General features: G+C 45.2%; 1 protein-coding gene across 1 annotated transcript in view; it reads left to right on the top strand.

Moving 5' to 3' along the window:
- LOC125157308 (mucin-19-like) overlaps nt 1-20,711 on the top strand; it is a 72,406-nt gene that overhangs the window by 43,283 nt on the left and 8,412 nt on the right. The window contains exons 4-10 of the mRNA XM_047843897.1: nt 4,827-4,931; nt 5,634-5,725; nt 10,305-10,446; nt 11,114-11,263; nt 11,561-11,720; nt 13,520-13,616; nt 17,449-17,502. Of these exons, the coding sequence (XP_047699853.1) occupies nt 4,827-4,931; nt 5,634-5,725; nt 10,305-10,446; nt 11,114-11,263; nt 11,561-11,720; nt 13,520-13,616; nt 17,449-17,502 (800 nt within the window). The remainder of the gene's footprint in view (nt 1-4,826; nt 4,932-5,633; nt 5,726-10,304; nt 10,447-11,113; nt 11,264-11,560; nt 11,721-13,519; nt 13,617-17,448; nt 17,503-20,711) is intronic.

The raw sequence follows: 20,711 nt of genomic DNA on the forward strand, positions 1-20,711 counted from the left end.
CCCGCATAGCAAAGTGGCCATGGCAGCAAAGATGGAGACGATGTATGTACTGAACAACATGACCATCCACTCAACAAGCCTAATTTGATTTTGGCCATTATCAGTCATTAGGGGAACGCAAGTCAAAACTACCTTGAGATACTGCTGTGCACCCACCCGGATGACTAGAATCAAAAGGATTCACCAAGGGTTGGTGAGGAAATAGAGCTGTTGGAACTCATATATTATGGGTGGGAATGTAAAAAGGTGCTGGTGTTTTGCAAAAGAATGGAGAGTGACTGTTAATGACTAAGGGTTTCTTCTTAGGGTAACAAAAATGTTCTAAAGTCACGTGTGGTGATGGATACGTGACTTTGTGAATCTGCCAGAGCCCGTGGAATTGTACACTTTCAATGGGTGGAGTATTGAGTACAGGAATTATGTCTTAATAAAGCCATTCTGGAAAAACAGCCACTCATCCTCACAGTGTAACATTTTCATCTTTTTTTCTAACTGCCCGTTTCTCCTCAGTTCATGGCTTTTGTGGAAGAGGAAAACATTTTTCGAATGCTCTGTCAATTGGCTTTACTTACCCAAGAGGCTACTAATACAGCACAATACTGCCATCCTGTTTAATGGGTCTCGTTTTAGATTATTTTTTTCCTTTTTTTTTCAAAGATTTTATTTTATTTTTAAGTAATCTCAACACCCAACATGGGGCTTGAACTCACAACCCCAAGATCAAGAGTCGCACGCTCCACGGACTGAGCCAGCCAGACCCCGCCTAGGTGATTTTTTTTTTAAGTTTATTTATTTATTTTGAGAGAGAGAGAAAGTATGCTCAGGGAGGAGTGAAGACAGAGAAGACAGAGAATCCCAGGCAGGCTTTAATGTCAGCACAGAGCCCAATGTGGGGCTCAAACCCACGAACTGTGTGTGAGACCATGATCTGAACCAAAACCAAGAGTCAGACGCTTAACCGACTGAGCCATCCTGGCACCCTTGATTTCTTTATTTAAAGCATTATTGTGTACTGTAGAAAACAAACCAAAATCGTTCTCTTATAGGCTTGTCGCAAAACAGTGGGACTAGAAGAGTGCCAAGGAATTCATAGGGGTTGGGCAGACTTGTTCCTAAACCATTCTAGAACATAGCTGTTTATTTTCAAGATGATTAAAAAAATATTTGGCAGCTTTCCTCGGTGGCCTGTGATCCTCTTTAATAACACCCACTTCCTTTTGTTTAACTAAAATAATAAAAGTACAGAGAGATCAAACTTTCCCAACAAGGTTGCCAATCAGTAAATGTTATTTGCTTACTCTAAACTTGCTTTATCTTCCAGGACTAACAATAAAGAATGATGTGGGAGCCGTAAACTGCCATCTCCTGGCAATAGTCTCTTGTTATTACGAACATTGGTAGATGAGGGATGTGGTTTCTCAAAGGGACTTAAGTATTTTGGGCACGGTTCCAGGAACATTGTGTTCTTCTCGACCTCAGCCATTTCTGCTGTGTCAGAGACACTGTGCTTTGGAGATGAAAGGCCACTTTGGAAGGGGTGGAAAGCTCCAGAGTATAGGTACAAAATGGACTTGACCTTTACTCAAGATTTTTTCCCTTTCATTTCTAAGGAGCGGTAGCCATTTGGAAATATTGAAAAAGGGCGGACATCTTTGTGAGAAAACAATACAATCACATTTAAGAGAGTGAGAAGGTCTGGTTTGCAGGCCATTCTCTCAATCAAGAGACAGCTCCACTCCCTGCCATTGCCGTTGAGTTTAGAAGCAGGCCGTGGAGGAAATAAGCCTTCTAGAGCTTTCTGAGAAAGGCAGAGGTGACATGTAGGTGCCTGTGCCCATATATATGAACTTCTTTAGTGGAATAAGAGCAGAGACAGCACCTGGGTGGCTCAGTCGGTTGAGCATCCGACTTCCTGCTTGGGTCATGATCTCATAGTTTGTGGGTTTGAGCCCCTCGTCGGGCTCTGTGCTGACAGCTCAGAGCCTGGAGCCCGCTTCGGATTCTGTGTCTCCCTCTCTTTCTGCCCCTCCCCTGTTCACCTTCTCACTCTCTCTCTCTCTCAAAATAAATAAACATTAAAAAAACAACAGAGAAGCCAGACAGGCGCCCCTGTTGAACTATCTTTATGATACTTTTCTCAATGTCCCCAGATGATTGAGCATGTTTGTTTTTATAAAAAAATCATTTTTTTCAAAGGAAAGATCAGCTTCATATGAGACTATTACTTGAGTATAAACACATTTTACCGAGAAAAATGTAGATTTTTCCTGATTTCAATTAAGGGAAGAATTGTAATGAGAACCAGCTGTTCTGAAGGCTGCCCATGAGCTGTTAAGCCCAGTCTGACTCCTTTCCATAGCTGGTTTTGCGTTCTGGGTAAAACGTCTGCCTATTTTCCTCCAAACATGCTTCAGCATTTTTCAGGGTTCACCCTGTTTCCTCAACAGTCAGCTAATACCCCCGAGCTTCTTCGTCTCCATCTGCATTCCTCAGAAACATAAAAAATGTGTGTGGAAGATTTCTAAACTTTCACATTTCCCAAGTTGTCTTTCATTTAGTTGGAAGGTTAAGATGTCTCTATCTCCACATTCTGTTGACCACATAGGAGGCCAGAAAGCCTAATGTTTATGAGTAAAGAGTCTTTGGGAACAGGACATTTCTGCTCTACTATTTTCTAGCTCATATCCCTGGGCTTTAGTTTCCTCATTTATAAAATGGAAATAGTAACAGGGCTTGCCTCCACAGGGTTGGGGAGAGAGAATGCATACGAAGAGCTTAGCCAGGGCCTGGCATGGAGAAAGATCTCAATGAATGTCAGAAATAATGGTGGTGATATGGGCGGTGGTGATGATAAAGGTTTGGAGTCTCGAAAAGTCGTGTTGCAGCATAACAACATCGCATTTTTCAGATAAGAAACCAGATCACATGATCTGCCAAGGTTGTTTGAATTTGCTACTGTGGCAGGCAAAACTAGTTATCACTTAATGGCCGCTGTATATTGTTACTCAGTTGAAGTGTGCGTGCACGCGTCCATGTGCAAGTGTGTGCACATGAATGCAAATGCTGTTAGGTCTTGCGTCAAGAGTTTTGCTTTGGCTACCTCCCACCTTTTGAAATCCAACACAGTTATGGGGCACCTGGGTGGTTCAGTTGGTTAAGTGTATGACTCTTGGTTTTGGCTCCGGTCATAATCTTGTGGTTTCGTGAGTTCAGGCCCTGCGTCGGGCTCTGTGCTCGGAGCACGGAGCCTGCTTGGGATTCTCTGTCTCCCTCTCTCTCTGCCCCTCCCTCACTTGCACTGTGTCTGTCTCTCTCAAAATAAATAAATAAACTCACAAAAAATTTTTAAGTCCAACACAGTCCTTAATATTGTACAGTGCATACAATAGGCTTTCTGCAAATATTGAGTATGTTTTTATTTGATAAAAAAAAATAAGGGTGCCTGGGTGGCTCAGTCAGTTGGGCGTCTGACTTCGTCTCTGATCTCGCCGTTTGTGGGTTTGGGGCCTGCGTGGGGCTGTGTGCTGACAGCTCAGAGCCTGGAGCCGGCTTCGGATTCTGGGTCTCCCTCTCTCTCTGCTCCTCTCCCATTTGCACTCTGTGTCTTTCTCTCTCAAAAATGAATAAACATTAAAAAATTTTTTTTAAATCTCATGCAAAATTGTATTAGTAGACGACATTTTGATCTTCTGGATGTTTTATTTTAAAGGAATTAAATTAAGAAATAAGACCTTAGAACATACCTAGACCTGGTCTCTTTTTCCCAAGGATCCACTCTTGCCTCACGCTTGCGTTTACACAGCGTAGGGCTTATCATGCAGTTGAGATGAAATAAATGGCGGCTTGTCAATCGCTGTCTTTGTGTTAGAGGTCTTGGTACCAAGCAATAAAAAGCAACTCGGGCCAACAAGAGAATCATCGAGAGCCTGGAGGGCCACACCTGGGAATAGGCAGAGATCAGGGGAGCTCTGGCAAGTCAGAGGCAGCAACCACAGCCATAGCGTTTAGAGCAGGAAACATCTGCACAGCATGCTGCCATGGGAAAGAAGAACCCATAGTCAGCTTCCTTCTGTTGTTGGGCGACTCGTTCCAGGGTCAGAGAGTGCGTGATTGGCCCAGCTCAGCCTGGCTGCACCAGGAGCCAGGGTGGGTGGAGAAAGGATCTAGCCCATTGCCTGCTATACTGGGGGATGATACCCAGGAGGAGAAGCAGTTTCCCAAAAAGAAACCAGGATAGTACTTGAAAGGAAGTGTGGATGCTGGGCAACCAAGAAATGTCAAATGCCCATTGTTCCGGGTTCTCATATTTTGACTCTTGACTTCAGGCACGGTCGCTGGTCTAGCCAGTCTCTTTATTTCGCCTGTTTGAACCCTACAGCACAGTCTCAGATATTCTGCTTTGTGGTTCCAGCCCTCTATGTGGTCCAAGGTCCTCTATGTGTGTCATCATTCTGGTCTCATCTGAGTGGGAACATCGTTCCAAAGAGATTAGATAGAAACTCAAGGGTTGAGAATGTTGCGGCATCAGCATTAGATATTAGGATGAGCTACCTTTCTTTATTTTCTCTCTATAAGCAGAAATAAGTTCACAGGTATTATTGCCTATAAATTGAAAACTAGTAGCACAGCACCAGGGGGAGTTCTGCTAATCTAATTGAAATTTGGGGCTGGTGTAGGCAAAATGTTATTTACTTTCCATCAAAGGTGATGCTTTTTGTAACAGTAGAGGATACTGTTAGTTTGAAAATGGCTCTCAGGTTGGCTTGGTTTTGTCTTTTAGAATGCCATCCTATTTTAAGGTATTATCCTTTGCTTTTGTCTTATAGGGGAAAACTTATCCTTTTCGGGGCGCCTTTCCTCCGGTGTGGAATCCTGTCGCGTATTTGGATTACAACAATCTGTGGCGGACAATGGATAACATGGGGAAGGAGGTAAAACATGTGTTCGGCTTACCTGTGACCTGTTACTAAAATAACAATAGCACCTGTTTCATATCCTTCCAACAGCGCAGGGAACATGGCTCTGGACATTAATGCGTGTCATTTCCACTTGTGAGGAAAATGAGTGCCGGGGGTTACGTCGATTTGCCCAACACCACACAGCAAGGGAACCAGGATTCAAACGCATTGAATTGTCATGCTCTGACTGTCATGCCTGTGTGCTTCTAGCTCTATGCCACGTGAGAACTCATGTGACATATTCTTGCCAGGTGTCCTGCTCGTAGTTGTCTTACTCATGTGTGATACCACTTTAGACAGCAAAGGAAAGAGGGATTTGTTCCCCCAGAGTATTTTTACCTTGTCCCAAGCTCTCATACTTAAATTGGGGACTTAATGATAACGATGATCAACATCATCATAATTTCATATTAATTTATGTATACATTTATGTGTAATTCCCCCCCTTTTTTGCATAATAGTAATAATAATTATTATTTTGGCAACAGCATTAAGGCATAGAATCCAAAGACCTATCCATCCCAACCCCATCACTGTCTATAGTAGAATTTTATGACAATCACTCATTCCAACACAGACACAGAGGTGCTGGATTTAAGGGGTGCTTCTCAAGGCTTCTTGGTGGGGCAGTAGGCAGTAACCAGCACACCTTTGTGGGCCCTTCTTCCTCTGCAGATTCCAGCCGATGCACCATGGGAGGCCCCACATGCTAAGGAATGGGACAAGATGACCATGAAAGAGCTCATCGATAAAATCTGCTGGACAAAGTAATCCTCGACTATTTAAAATTCACTTTTTTATCTTTTCTTTGGATCTTCTCTGTCCGATCTTGCACTGTGGTGTTTTTTGTAATCAGCTGGAGGAAAAAAGTTACGAGGAAACCTAATGATCTTTCAGTCAGGAGCAACTTGGGGGGGAACTTCAGACACTTCAGAGTGGGTATGAACATAAAAAGAACCTAAAATAATAGAAAAAGTGGAGGCGAAAGAAGTAGATTTTTTTTTTTTAAATGAAAGGGCTGTGTGATTTGCAGTAAAGCAAGTAGTTGTGTACTCAGATTCTGTAGTGGTCAGCTACAGAAGCAATTTGGGAAGGTATCAAAGTTGATTCCCTACAGGTATAGAAAAATACGAAACTGAAGGAAAGCTGGTCTGTGTTAATGAGAAATAGAAATTTTCTAACGTTTTCATCGAGAACCTGTGTCATTAGTTGAGTTACTTACAGATCATTTAGTCAGCTTTCTGGGGCTGCTATCTGGAGGCACTATACCAACCTGTGGGAAATGGCAGGGAATTTGTTAGGCATGGCCCCTAAACTCACAGAGGGAATATTCTTCTAGCAGGAGAGACTGACATTATACACATAATTTCATTATGTTGCAGGAGTGACTGTAACAGGGAACTTGACCTGAAGGTGAGGGAGAGATTCCTAGATGCAGCAGTCTTTAAACATAAACCAAGGACTTAGGGCATCAACTGAAATGAGTCACAGTGGATGAGAGGAGACAGGAAAGGGTGGGTGGTATGGGGGACAAGGTATCTTCCAGGAATGCCACATAGTGGATAGGGGAGACAGAGAGGAAAGATGGATGGTGTGGAAAGAAGGCTCTTCCAGAAATGAGCCTTAGTATTGGAGGATAGACAGGAAGGGAGGATGATGTGGGAATATGTTATCAACAAGGGATGTGCCACAGTGAATGGGGGGAGACCAAATGGATGGATGGTGTGGGGATGGCATATTCCAGGAATGAACTGTAACAGATGGGGAGAGTAGGAAGAGTGGATGTTGTGGGGGAATGGTATCTTCAAGGGATGAGCCACAGTGGAAGGGGGGAGAAATGAAAGGTGGACAGTATATGCAGATGGTGTCCTCCATGAATGAGTCACAGTGTTTGCTGGTAGACAAAAAGGCTGGATGGCGTGTGGGGGGATGGTATCTTCCAAGAACGACCCAACTGATGGGAGAAAGAGTAAGAATGAAATGTGTGAGGGGATGGTATCTTTCGGGTATGAGACACAGTGGACTGGGAGAGACAAGAATGGATGCTTGGTGGGATAGTGTCTTCCATGAGCAAGCTTTATGAGGCACAGTGGATAGTCTGTAGGAGTGATATCTTCCAGGAATGAGGAAGGATGGATAGTGTTGGTAGTTAGTATATTCAAGAATAAACCGTAGTGCGTGGTAGGAGACAGGAAGGTGGGATGGTGTGGTGGGATGGTATCTTCTAGGAATGATCCACTGTAGATGGGGGAGACAGGGTAGATGGATGGTGTGGAAGGATGGTATGTTCCATGAGTGAGTCATAGTGAGTGGGGGGAGACAGGGAAAATAGACGGTGTAGGAATATGGTATATTCAAAGAATGAGCCATAATGGATGAGGAAGGGCATGAGAGATTGATGGTGTGGAGGATGTTATGCCCCAGGAATAGGGCCTAGTGGATGGAGGGGGAGTGGCGGGAGACAGAAATGGTGGATGGTTAGTGGGGGGATGGTATCTTCCAGGAAGCAATCACAGTAACTGGGGTAGGGGCTGATGGGAAGGATAACTGGTGTAGGGGATTGTATCTTCCAGGAATGAGTTATAGTGACTGTTTGTGAGAGACTGAAAAGGGTAGATGATGTTGGAGCATATTATCTTCCAGGAAGAGCTATAGTGATGGGGGAGATAAAGTGAATGGTGTGTGGGGATGGTATCATCTAGGAATGAGCCACAAGGGTGATGGGAGACAGGAAGGATGGATGGTGTGTGTGTGTGGGGGGGGGGGTGTGGGTAGGGGGGGTATCTTCCAGAAATGCCCTATGGAAAGAGAAAAGACTGGAAGAGTTGTTGACTGGATGGTATCTTCCAGGAAGGATCGACGGTGGATGAGGGGAGATGGGAAAGTTTGGATGGTGTGGGGAGTTGGCATTTTTCAGGACTGAGCCACAGTGAGTGAAGAGAGACTGTAAATAAGAATGAATGGATTGGTGGGATGGTATCTATCTTCTAAGAATGGGCCATTATCCATGGAGGTAGGAAAGGGAAGAAGGTTTGAAGGAATGGTATCTTCTAGGAATGAGCCACTGTGGATGGGCAAGACAGGAAGGATGGATGGTGTGGGGGGCATGGTATCTTCCAGAAATGTGCCAATTGATGGGGGAACATTGGAAGAGCAGATACAGTGAGGAGCTGGTATCTTCTGGTATTGAGCCACAGTGTTTAAGGGAGACAGGAAGAGTGAGTGGCTGGTGGGGAAATTATATTTTTCAGGATAGAATCACAGTGATTGGGGTGGTAAGGGTAGGGTTGGGGGCGGGAAGGTGATGTGGTAGTGAGATAATTTTCTGGAAAGGGTAGCTGAATGATAAGGGGGATGGTATCTTCCAGGAATGAGCCACATGGGTAGGGGGAGACAGGAGGGTTGATGGCAGGGGTGGGGGTGATGGTATCTTCCAGGACTGAACCACAGTGGATGGAGGGATGGGGAAGAGTGGATGGTATAGGGAGATGGTATTTTCAGAAATGAGCCATAGTACATGTTGGGGGATAGGAAGGGTGGATGGCCCATTTTATGATGGTATCTTCCAGGAAGGAACCACAGTGACTCAGGTGTGTTGGGGGGGGGGGCATAGGAAGGATACATGGTGTAAGGGATGGTATTTTTTGGCAATGAGCTACATGTCTGTGGATGAGAGACAGGAATAGGGATGTTGGAACATGCTGTCTTCCAGGAATGAGCCATAGTGGATGGAGGAGACAGGAAAAGTGGATGGTGTGAGGGGATGGTCCCATCCAGGAACGAGCTACCTTGCTGTAAGAGGAGACAGGAAGGGTGAATGATATGCCTGTTAAGTAACTCCCAAGAATGAGGTGCAGTGGATGAGTGTAGACAGTATCAGGGAGTGATGTTAGAGGATGGTATCACAGGAATGAGCGAGGTTTAAGGGAGATACGAAGAATGAACGTTGTTAGGGGAATGGTATCTTCCAAGAATAAGCCACTGTAGATAGAGGAGACTGGAAGGATGGATGGCGTGACGGATGGTATCTTCCAGCAGTGAGCCACTGTGGAGGATGGGGGAGACGGAAGGATGGATGGCGTGATGGGTGGTATCTTCCAGGAGTGAGCCATTGTGGATGGGGGAGACCAGAAGGATGGATAGTATCTTCCAGGAATAAGACACTGTGTATAGGGGAGACTGGAAAGATGGATGATGTGATGGTTGGTATCTTCCAGGAGTGAGCCACTATGGATGGGGAAGATTGGAAGGATGGATGGTGTGGTGGATGGTATCTTCCAGGAGTGAGCCATTGTGGATGGGGGAAACCGGAAGGATGGATGGTATCTTCCAGGAGTGAGCCACTGTGGATGGGGGAGACCAAAAGGATGGATGGCATTATGGATGGTATCTTCCGGGAGAGAGCCACAGTGGATGGTGGGAGGCCGGAAGGATGGATGGTATCTTCCAGGAATGAGACACTGTGGATGGGTGAGACCGGAAGGATGGATGGTGTGATGAATGGTATCTTCCGAGAATGAGCCACTGTGGATGGGGGAGACCGGAAAGATGGATGGCGTAATGGATGGTATCTTCCAGGAGTGAGCCATTGCGGATGGTGGGAGATATGAAGGGTGAGTGGTGTGGAGGATGCAGTTTTCCATGTAGAGAGAGCGGGAAACAGTTCTTGAAGGCCCTGAGATGGGGAGATTGACATGTTTTTGCAATGATAGGACAGTATGCCTGGACTCTAAGGATGTCATGACAAAGTGATGTAATTAAGAGGTCGGAGAGCTCACTGGGAGCTGATGGTGCAAGATATCGTGGCCCCATTCAAGATTTCTGCCTTTTACCATGCATGTCATTGAAGGGTTTTATGAAGTGTGTTTTTGTTTTGCACTGTCAAAAGAGTTCATTGGCTGTAACGTGGCAAAGGATCAAAAGAGGGTGTGGTCATAAACCAGGTAGGGATGCCCGGAGGAGTCACCACTGCCCTCACATCCCAGGTGAGGGATGTTGGTGGCCTGGATCAGAGTGGAAGTAAGTGGTGGAGGCAGAGAAGAGAGAATGTTTGTTCAAATCAATGAGAATTATATCCTTAATGATCCATCTCAAAAATATTGACCCTCTAGACTGTTCCAGAATGAATATATTTGGAGCTGACCCAGAATTCCCTAAAAGCAAAGGAAAAGCTTATTTTCACCAAGTGTTAAAACATGCACTCCTTCAGAGACTGAGCCCGCGAGAGTTTTTTTTCTCCCCCCAAAAGCAACACAAATGCTTTCTAAATTATGGTTTAAAAAGATGTGATATCCTGTGAAGCGTGTATGTATTTACGCCTGACGGCTGCTCTTGTTATGTGACCAGGACTGCTAGGCAATTTGCATATCTCTTCGTGAACATCAATGTGACCTCTGAACCCCACGAGGTGTCTGCGCTGTGGTTCCTGTGGTACGTGAAACAGTGTGGAGGCACCACTCGGATATTCTCGGTTACCAACGGGGGCCAGGTACGGAGTGTCCATTCCCCCCCACCCACCAACTTCCTTTGTGATTTTGCCCTTACCCAGGGTAGTGTCTTACAAGGTAACCGCTTCCACGTTTTGAAACATGAGTGAATTTGGAACCTGAGTTTTGGAAATGGTTTCAACCAACTTGCCTGAAAACAGTTCTCATTTCCTTTTCTCCTTCCTGAAGATGAGTTCGCAGCTAAAGAATGTTCCGTCTCAAATTAATTAGATTTGGGGAATTCAGTCCCTTCCTTTTTTTTTTTTTTTTTTTTTTGAAGGTAGGGACAATTAGTCCCTGTAGGAGGAGCCAAATTCCTACAATCAAGTGATTTTCGAAAAAAATCCTCGAATGGGTAAAATGATCATGCTTCAGGTTATTTCTGTTCTAGACATGCTCTGTACTGTAGCACAAGGTGTAGAGTCTTTCTCCAACCAGTGAATAGTTCCTCTCCTTAGGAAATTTCCAGAACTTTCTAAGTTGTTCTTGTGGCCCCAAGAGCTATTGCCCATTTGACCCTTAGCTTCAGCAAATGTAGGACACTTGCATCTTTTCAGTATCTTTACACTTAGAAATTCCACATTGCTTCTTTTGACCTGTATTTTGCTTTCTGAGCTATCACGACTGCTATTGTGTGATTGTAGCCTCATCACCTGCCTTCTCCTCTAGGAACGGAAGTTTGTGGGTGGATCTGGTCAAGTGAGTGAACGGATAATGGACCGCCTCGGGGACAGGGTGAAGCTGAAGCGTCCTGTCACCTATGTTGACCAGTCAGGTGACAGCATCATCATAGAGACGTTGAATCATGAAGTGTATGAGGTAATTCAGCCTAGCCAAAAAAGAGCATATACTAAGCAGGCCTCGTGTATTCTGCAACTTGTAACCAAATGTGACCCAGACAGTGGGGTAATTAGTGCCCGCACGTTTCCCCCTCTGTCTTCCAAATGACCACTTTTAGTTGACCTGCCTTGTTCTGCTGTGTCGCCTCACAGTGGCCTCAGTTTGTATGTGGTAACTGCTCAGGGTCATTCAAGATGGTAAATATGATGTTTCCCACCCTCTGTGAAGACCGACTCTCACGTGTCTAAGGTGGTATTTTGTGTCTGTGTGTTTCAGTGCAGATACGTAATTAGCGCCATCCCTCCAACATTGACTGCCAAGATGCACTTCAAACCAGAGCTTCCGTCAGAGAGAAACCAGTTAATTCAACGTCTTCCGATGGGATCTATCATTAAGTGCATGATGTATTACAAGGAGGCCTTTTGGAAGAAGAACGGTAGGTTGAACTTACTCATGTTTAAAATGTGTTAAGTGAAAGGACCACACTCTTTTAGGGACCTTATGGTAGATACCGAACAGAAAATAGATTAAAAATGTCCGTGTTGGGGGCGCCTGAGTGGTTCAGTCGGTTGAGCGTCCGACTCTTGATTTCAGCTCAGATCACGATCCCAGGGTCATGGGATCCAGCCCCGCATCGGGCTCTGTGCTGAGCATAGAGCCTTCTTGGGATTCTTTCTCTCCCTCCTTGCCCCCCTCCCCTGCTTGCACTCTCTCTATCTAAAAACAATTTTAAAAAGGGGCACCTGGGTGGCTCAGTCAGTTAAGTGTCTGACTCCTGATTTCAACTCAGGTCATGATCTCAGGTTCATGAGATCGAGTCCCCCCCCATCGAGCTCTGCGCTGATGGCACAGAGCCTGCTGGGGATTCTCTCTCTCTGCCCCTCCCCCTCCGGCTTATTCTCTCTCACTCTCTCAAATAAACATTAAGAAAAAGGTAAGTGTTTTTAAATGGGTAGAGAAAGGATCAGAAATCTCAGGCTGTCCATCTCTTCATAGCCTCTAGCAACACAAAATGATCCCAGCACCACTTGCTGTCAATGAAAGGAAAGGAAGAGACCCCACCAGTTGTGGGGCCCTGGTTCCTGCCTTGGGTCCTGCCACTTACTCTTCGTGAGCAGAGTGACACGGAGGGGTTCTGTGGGGAGACCGCTGCTCTGAAGCCCCGCAGTCGTGGGCTTCCCTTGCTTACCAGCTGAGCAGCCTTGGTGTGGCACTACCTCTCCGCCTCCGTGTCTTTGTGTAGAATGGCAACAAGGAGGCCTACTGTCAGGGTGTTTCGAGAATGAGATGAGGCAGGGCCTGGGTGGATATGGTGGCTGTCGTTGCTAAACCTGCTCGTACTCAAAGGATTCCTTCCGCCAGCTTCTTCCATGGGCTCATAAGGCTGATTCCGTCTAACTCAAGCACCTGTTACCCCGTGTAGCCCAGGGCTCCAGGGACACGGTACAGTGTGAGCCACGCATTGGTCATACGTGACCATTATGTAAAGCTCATAGACATGGGTCATTTTCCATGTGTCTGGCTCCACAGACACCCTGTGTAGTTAGTGTGTGTATTGAACAGGAAATACCTACTAGGGGTGGGGCAAAGACTATGCTTTGAGATTTGCCTTCCTCTTAGCAACACAGTTTTTTTTTTGGTCTTACTTATTTCTTTTCTTTTGAGAAAGAGATAGATGGCACTAGTGAGTGAGGGGCAGAGAGAGACAGAGAATCCCATGAGGGGCAGAGAGAGAGAGAGAGGGAGGGAGACAGAGAAAAGAGAAGTGGGGCACACCCCATGCAGGACTCGAACTCACGAACCGTGAGATCGTGACCTGAGCTGAAGTCAGATGCTTAACCGACTGAGCCACCCAGGCGCCCCGTAGAGTGTTTTTTTGTTGCTGTTTTATTTTTATTTTATTTTATTAAGAAAAAATTTTCTTAATGTTTATTTTTTTTTTGAGCGAGAAAGAGACCAAGTGTGAGTGGGGAGGGGCAAAGAGAGAGGGACACACAGAATCCAAAGCAGGCCCTAGGCTCTGAGCTGTCAGCACAGAGTCCCATGTGGGGCTTGAAGCCACAAGCCATGAGATCATGACCTGAGCCAAAGTCGGACACTCAACCAAGCCACCCAGGTGCTCCAGCAAAATAGTTTTGTGTGTGTGTGTGTGTGTGTGTGTGTGTGTGTGTGTGTATTTTTCCCATAAATCTCAGATGAGGTTAATTTCAATCTCCCGATTTTCTCCTTATTAAGATTATTGTGGCTGTATGATCATTCAAGATGAGGAAGCACCCATCTCAATAACTCTGGATGACACCAAGCCAGATGGATCACTGCCTGCTATCATGGGGTAGGTTAGAGCTGGATGCTCTAACTAAATTTCTAAATTTCTAGTTCGTATTGGTGTGTTGGTGTGGATGCTGGCAGAGCATATGGAATCGAATGCAAGCAGTCATAAATAACCCTACAGAAATATATCCTGTTCCACATATTAAAATATTAGAGTAGTGTTTTGCATGTGGCACAAGAACCCTGGGAAGGCTTTAGCCTCGTCTTTATTCCAAGCATCACCGCATAGCATCTGTTGAATACGTTCATTATCACCCTAGTATATAAGAGAGATAGCCAATGAGGAAGTGCTGTTGGAATTAGAGCCAGGCCTCGAGTGGATGTCACTCTTCCCCGTAGGTCGCTCCAAGGCTGTCCTTCACTGGGGATGGTTCAGGGTTTGGTTCTGTGTCTAGAAGAGGAGAGCCTCCCCGCTTCTCCTCCCATCCCCGCCCCGCCCTCCCCCTCCAACAGCTACTGTGGCCTCAAAGCTACACAAATAAAAGGGCTGTTGTTTCTACCACATGACACCAGAAGGGCACAGCTTCTGTAACAGGCAAGCAACGTTCAGAGAGACAGGGTGGTTTTCCCTTTCTCCCTGGGGACAGTTGAGCTCACGCAGGTTTGCATCATAGAAGGGAAATTAGCAAACCCAAAGGAGCAGATCCAAGACCCAGGACTCTGCAGGCTGCGTTCCTGGGCTGCTCACAAGATATTTTGCAACCACTTCTCTGGCTGTAAATTGTCAGAAATGGCGCTGGCCTCCCTGGGAAGGGTGAAGGGCAGGCACTCACGAAGGAACGATCACAGGAACAACACATCCTCCTCGTCTCTAACCCCACTGGGCAAGAAGGGGTCCAGATTACGTGGGCAGTTTGCCATCACCTTATTTATGCCAAAGGAAAACTGAAGGTTGAGGTGGAGGTTTTGGGAGACTGTCCGTCAAGAGCAATCCAACTGTGGATGGAAGGACATTGATGTTCTTGCCCTTGGGAATTAGATACTGTGGCCTCTGCCCTTCTGGGATTTCTTCAGTGTTATTAACAAAGACATGTGTGGCCGTAGTTTTCCAGATGGGAATGGGGCAATTTAGGCAGTTCCTAAAAAGTGATATTCTAATCTGTCTTATCTGGACACCTACATTTATTGCCTCCACCCTGTTCTTGCCTTGACACTGGATTGCCTCTACCCTGCTCTTTGCTCTGGGCAACGAAAGCCTTAACGATAGGGGTGGTAATTGCCCAGCACTGTGTTTGTGATAACTAGTACCTTTTGGAAACTAGAAAGGACCTTGTACTTCAGAGCTGTGAAATGTCCCCCACCCAAAGCCAGCATGTTTAATTTCCTCAATAAAACAGCAAAGAAAGTTAAAGAATAGTCGTCCGTGGTTAGAATTAGATCCAAGGGGTTATTTCATTCTTGATTTGAGATTTGACAGGAACGGCCAACACTAACCGCCCTTTAGGAAAGGAGCTGTAAGGGGCACCTGGATGACTCAGTTAAGGGTCCGACTTCGGCTCAGGTCATAACCTCACGGTTAGTGGGTTCAAGCCCCACATCGGCCTCTGTGCTGACAGCTCAGAACCTGGAGCCTGCTTCAGATTCTGTGTCTCCCTCTCTCTCTGCCCCTCCCCTGCTCATGCTGTGTCTTTCTCTATCTCTCAAAAATAAATAAATGTTAAAAAAAAAATTTGGGGCGCCTGGGTGGCTCAGTCAGTTAAGCGGCCGACTTCAGCTCAGGTCACGATCTCACAGTCCGTGAGTTCGAGCCCCGCGTCAGGCTCTGGGCTGATGGCTCAGAGCCTGGAGCCTGCTTCTGATTCTGTGTCTCCCTGTCTCTGCCCCTTCCCCACTCGTGCTCTGTCTCTGTCTCTCAAAAATGAATAAATGTTAAAAAAAAATTAAAAAAAAAAAAAAAAAAAAAAATTTAAAAAGTAACTGTAAGAAGCACCCAAGATCTGAAAAGGTTTTCAGATACATCATTTAATATTTCATTGGATACTGGGGATTTTCATTGAAATCCTGTGTAAGCCTAAAATGACTGATTTTGACATACACGTAAAATTTAACCAGAATCATTTCTAGCAAGCCCCATGACGTAACAGTGTTAAATCAAGCAAAATTAGGACTATATCCCATAAAGTTCATTAGTTCCAATTTCTTAAGTAGTCCACAGCTTCCCCCTAAATGCATGTTGTAATCTTTGCTTCCCAGAATGATCTCGAATAATTTCATCCGAGAAAAAATTTCATTGTCCTGTAGCTCATTTGGATTTTTGAACAATTAGTAATATCAGCGTTACAGATAAATTATAACTGAGTTTTAATGAGTGATTGAATTTGAAGGCTTTGCTAGGCCAGTTTCTCAGAAGCCAACTTGGAGATGGAGATTTGGGTAGAGGGGATCCGTTGGGGTGTGCGCTCAGGGTTTTTGCCCGTGGGGAAGGGAAGGAGTCACGACAGGGCAGGGGGAGAGGTTGGGCACCAGTGTTGTCCCACTGGAAGTCTCGGCCAGCCCTTAAGGAGGCCTAGAGCTGGGATGGCCCTTCAGAGGTGTCGTGCACTGAGGTGCTGGGCTTTGATACCCTCACCGCACCCCAGAGCTAGTCATTCTGGGGAGTGGCAGGACCTCAAGCCAGGCAGTTCTCTGCTGCCGAATGCAGTGGCTGGGGAAGTGTTCACCCATGAGCTGAGGGTAACGAGTGCTTGATCCTGAAGAGGGATCTGGGTGGCTCACCATGGCATCCACTACAGCTATTTACTTATAGATGTTTTTCCAGCTTTTAAAAAAGAATTTTTTTTTAAATTTAATTTATTGTCAAGTTAGCTAACATACAGTGTATACAGCGTGCTCTTGGCTTCGGGAGTAGATTCCCGTGATTCATCACTTACATATAACACCCAGTGCTCATCCCAACAAGTGCCCTCCTCAGTGCTCATTACCCATTTTCCCCGCCCCCCTCCAAGCCCCTTTCAACCCTCAGTTTGTTCTCTGTGTTTAAGAGTCTCTTGTGGTTTGCCTCCCTCTATGTTTGAAACTAATTTTTTTCCCTTCCCTTCCCCCATGGTCTTCTGTTAAGTTTCTCAAATTCCACATATGAGTGAAAACATATGGTATCGGTCTTTGACTGACTTATTTCACTCAGCATAACACCCTCCAGTTCCAGCCATGTGGTTGCAAACGGCCAGATTTCATTCTTTCTCATTGCCAAGTAGTATTCCATTGTATATATAAACCACATCATCTTTATCCATTCGTCAGTTGATGGACATTTGGGCTCTTTAAAATTTTTTAAGTGTATTTATTTATTTTGAGAGAGATGGAGAGCATGCGAACAGGGGAGGGGCAGAGAGACAGGGAGTATCTCCAGTAGGCTTCGCGCTGGCTGTGAGCGCACAGCTTGGCACAGGGCTGCAGCTCACAAACTGTGAGATCATGACCTGAGCCAAAATCAAGAGTTGGACGCTCAACTGACTGAGCCACCCAGGCATCCCATGTTTTTCCAGCTTTTATCAAGTGTTTGGCAGAGGGTAACAGTCATTCCCAGGATATCATTTAATGCAACATGAATTCAACTAACATTTGCTATCCCAGCTATATGCCAAGGACTGTGCTGAACTTTGGGGGTAAAATATTGAGTAGGAGGTAACCAGTTCTTTAGGAGCCCACAGCCTAGAGGGGTTTTGGACACAGGCAGACAGGAGATAGTATGGCATTTGCTGTCGTAGGGGGAAATAATGGGAGTGTGTGGGAGAGTTAATCAATGTTGAGTATGTGGAGGCAAGAACACCTTAAAAAAAAAAAAAAGCAACTCTCCTGTCACCTAATCGTTCACATGTAACCTCTCTCTCCAGCTTCATACTTGCCCGAAAAGCAGACCGACTTGCCAAGCTCCATAAAGAAATCAGGTAAGAATCGACATTGGAAACCTACACGAAAGGTTAGCTTTATATTGTGCTTGTTGCACTAACAACAGTCTGACGGCATCATGAAAAACACCACAGTCCACGAGTATTCTCAAAAACGCAACAAATCAACCTTGTGGCAAACTTTTGGTTATAGCCCCGTGGACTCAGTGCTTGCCCACATGCGTATATTCATTTAGTTTTACATATTTGGGTTTATTTTGCAGCGGTGGAGAAGTAGGGTTTCTCTGCAGGAGAGATGGAGGAAATATGATAGGAAACACTAGCTGTGCAAAAAGCTTGAGGCTGAGTCCTGCTCACCTTGTGAGACCATTAGCCCTTTGACATGGTTCTCAGATTAGCCCTTGGACGTGGTTCTCGGACGGGCGTATCCTTTTTCTGGAAGGCAAATGCATAGGTGTGTTTCAGCGTGTTGCAACTTGTGTGCATGTGTCCCCCTTTGTTTATCTAGCATGCAGCTCTGATGTTCCCTTCGATAGCTTCCTACTATAACAAACACAGTCATTTTAGGACAGTGGCTTTTTTTTCTTTCTTTCTCCCTTTCTCTTTCTGCCATGTTGTATTTGCTTTATTTTGCCTTGGAATCCTTTCCTTCATTCAAATAAAATCTTACCAGGAACTCTTCCCTGGAAATAGTCATTTGGCTATTGGGGGGTTGCCTCGGGGAATTTCTGGGCTTCCCTTCTCGAGGGTAGCCCTAAATCCTTTGTTAGGGGACCAGTTCGCACACGCGTACACTTCTCTCTGCGTTTAATTGAAACAAATTAAGCAGCAAATGCACAAGCCGCCTTTGCTTTGAGAGTTACTTCGATGACTTTGGGATTCAGGCTGCAGAGGTTCCCACATTTGCACACGAATGTGTTTATTTGAATTACCATGAGCTCTGATTTCGGGAAGGAAACCATTGTCCTCCTACTCAGTCAAAAGAGGAAGAATTTGGGGTCCAGTGACGGGGAATGGTTTGTCCAAGTCTCCACAGCTAGCTTGCGACAAAGTTAGAAATAGCATCTAACGCATGCGTTTTTTTCATTACGCCACACTAAGCTTGACATTTTCTTTTGGATTTCCTGCTTTCCCTCCTTATTAATAGTAAAATAAATACCAGCCTGGATGTAGACATTTGGTTATGATTCCACATGGTAGCTGAGCTTCTCAAAAGTTTTTATGAAGCACAACCCTTAGAACTCCGGATATGTCATTGACTGGAGCAAGTTTCCCAGACCTGACTGCCTCAAAATCTACCAGGAAAATATATTTGGAAAATATATATTTTTGAGGCTGGTAGATTACGATTTTTGGTAGCTTAGCGGTGGGGCCTGAGTATTTTGTATTTTTTAACAAGCTTTTCTTTTAATTGCTTTTCTTTTTATTTTTTGAGAGACAGGGAGAGAGAGCATGAGAGGGGAGGGGCAGAAGGAGAAGGAGAGAGAGAATCTCAGGCAGGCTCCCCGCTCAGCATAGAGTCCAGCACAAAGCTCGATCCCATAACCCTGGGATCATGGGTGAGCTGAAATCAAGAGTTGGACGCTTAACTGTCTGAGCCACCCAGGCTCCCCTTTTAACAAGCTTTTTAAATGATTATGATGAGCAGACAGATTTAGAAACCAGTGAGTAAATACAACTGCAAGAGATTTGCACACTGACCTCTATTGGCCATTATGTTCTATTACTTTTAAAGTCCAACTAATCAGTGCATTGCTGTAACATTTTTGACTTATGTAACTTTTCCAAAATTTTTAAGTTAAAAAAAATTTTTTTAATCAGAAATTTCTTTAGAAGTATTTATTTATTGGGGTGCCCGGGTGGCTCAGTCAGTTGAGCATTCTACTTCAGCTCGGGTCATGATCTCACGGTTCGTGGGTTCGAACCCTGCGTCAGGCTCTGTGCTGACAGCTCAGAGCCTGGAGCCTGCTTCGGATTCTGTGTCTCCCTCTCTGTCTGCCCCTTCCCTGCTCATACTCTGTGTCTCTCTCTCTCTCAAAAAATAAACAAACATTTACAAAAAAATTTTTTTAAGTATTTATTTATTTTGAGAGAGAAAGAGCAGGGGAGGGGCAGAAGGGGGAGGGAGAGGGAGAGAGAATTCTAAGCAGACTCCACACTCAGCACAGAACCCGACTTGGGGCTTATTCCCATGACTGTGACATCACGACCTGAGCTAAAATCAAGAGCGAGCTGCTCAACCAACTGAGCCCCCTAGATGCCCCCCTAAAATTTTAAATTTAATGGGAGGAAGGGATAGGGAAGATAATTTCCTGATGTATTTGTATGAACTTATCCTTGACTCATCTAATACTACAAAATACAGTAAATAATGACTTATGTTTCTATATAAGTGACTTATTGTCCATGAATGAAAAATTAACTGCAACGTAAGTTGACTGGAATTTAGGAGAAAGAGGGAGAGAGAGAATCCTGAGCCAGCTCCACACTGTCAGTGCATAGCCCAATGTGGGGCTTGATCCCACGAACCGTGAAATCAAGAGTCAGAAACTTAACTGACTGAGCCACCCAGGTGCCCCAAGATTTCACTCTGTTTTAATGAAGATTTTTATCACATGTCCCCAAAATAAGCTAAGCATCACTAAACCTTCAGAATAATGCTTGTCCATACTTCTGTTTTCTGGTTGACTCACAAATGTTGGCATTTCCTTTCCTAACACTCACATGAAGTAGGTGGGTAAGAATTAGTCATCTCCTTCGAGAGTAGGAAGGAGGGTACCGTACTAGGCCGAGGACGGATTTTGACTCAGTAAATTTTTATTGAGCAACTAGCTGCAGGCAGGATTGCTCAGGAGAGTAAGTGCCTTGGCCCTGCCATTAATTTGCTGAGTGATGTTGTACCCATCTGCTCACACTGAACCTCAGCCACCTCATCGTTACATGAGGGGCATAGATTAGACAGAGACAGGCAGGCAGGCAGACAGTAGTTCTGCCTTTCCGTTATGATTATTGATCTGTACTACGAACAGCTCTTTCAAGGAAACGAAACTTTTCCTGTTTGTGCTGGAACTTACATAGCCATGAATGTTCTAGGACATCACCCTAGCCATCACATTTGTCTTTCCCTTAAAACCTTCTATGGGGGCGCCTGGGTGGCTCAGTTGGTTAAGCGTCCAACTTTGGCTCAGGTCATGATCTCGCGGTTCATGGGATTGAGCCCCGCGTGGGACTCCATGCTGACAGCTCAG

Source organism: Prionailurus viverrinus, chromosome X (genome assembly GCF_022837055.1).
Source record: "Prionailurus viverrinus isolate Anna chromosome X, UM_Priviv_1.0, whole genome shotgun sequence".
NCBI classification, from domain to species: domain Eukaryota; kingdom Metazoa; phylum Chordata; class Mammalia; order Carnivora; family Felidae; genus Prionailurus; species Prionailurus viverrinus.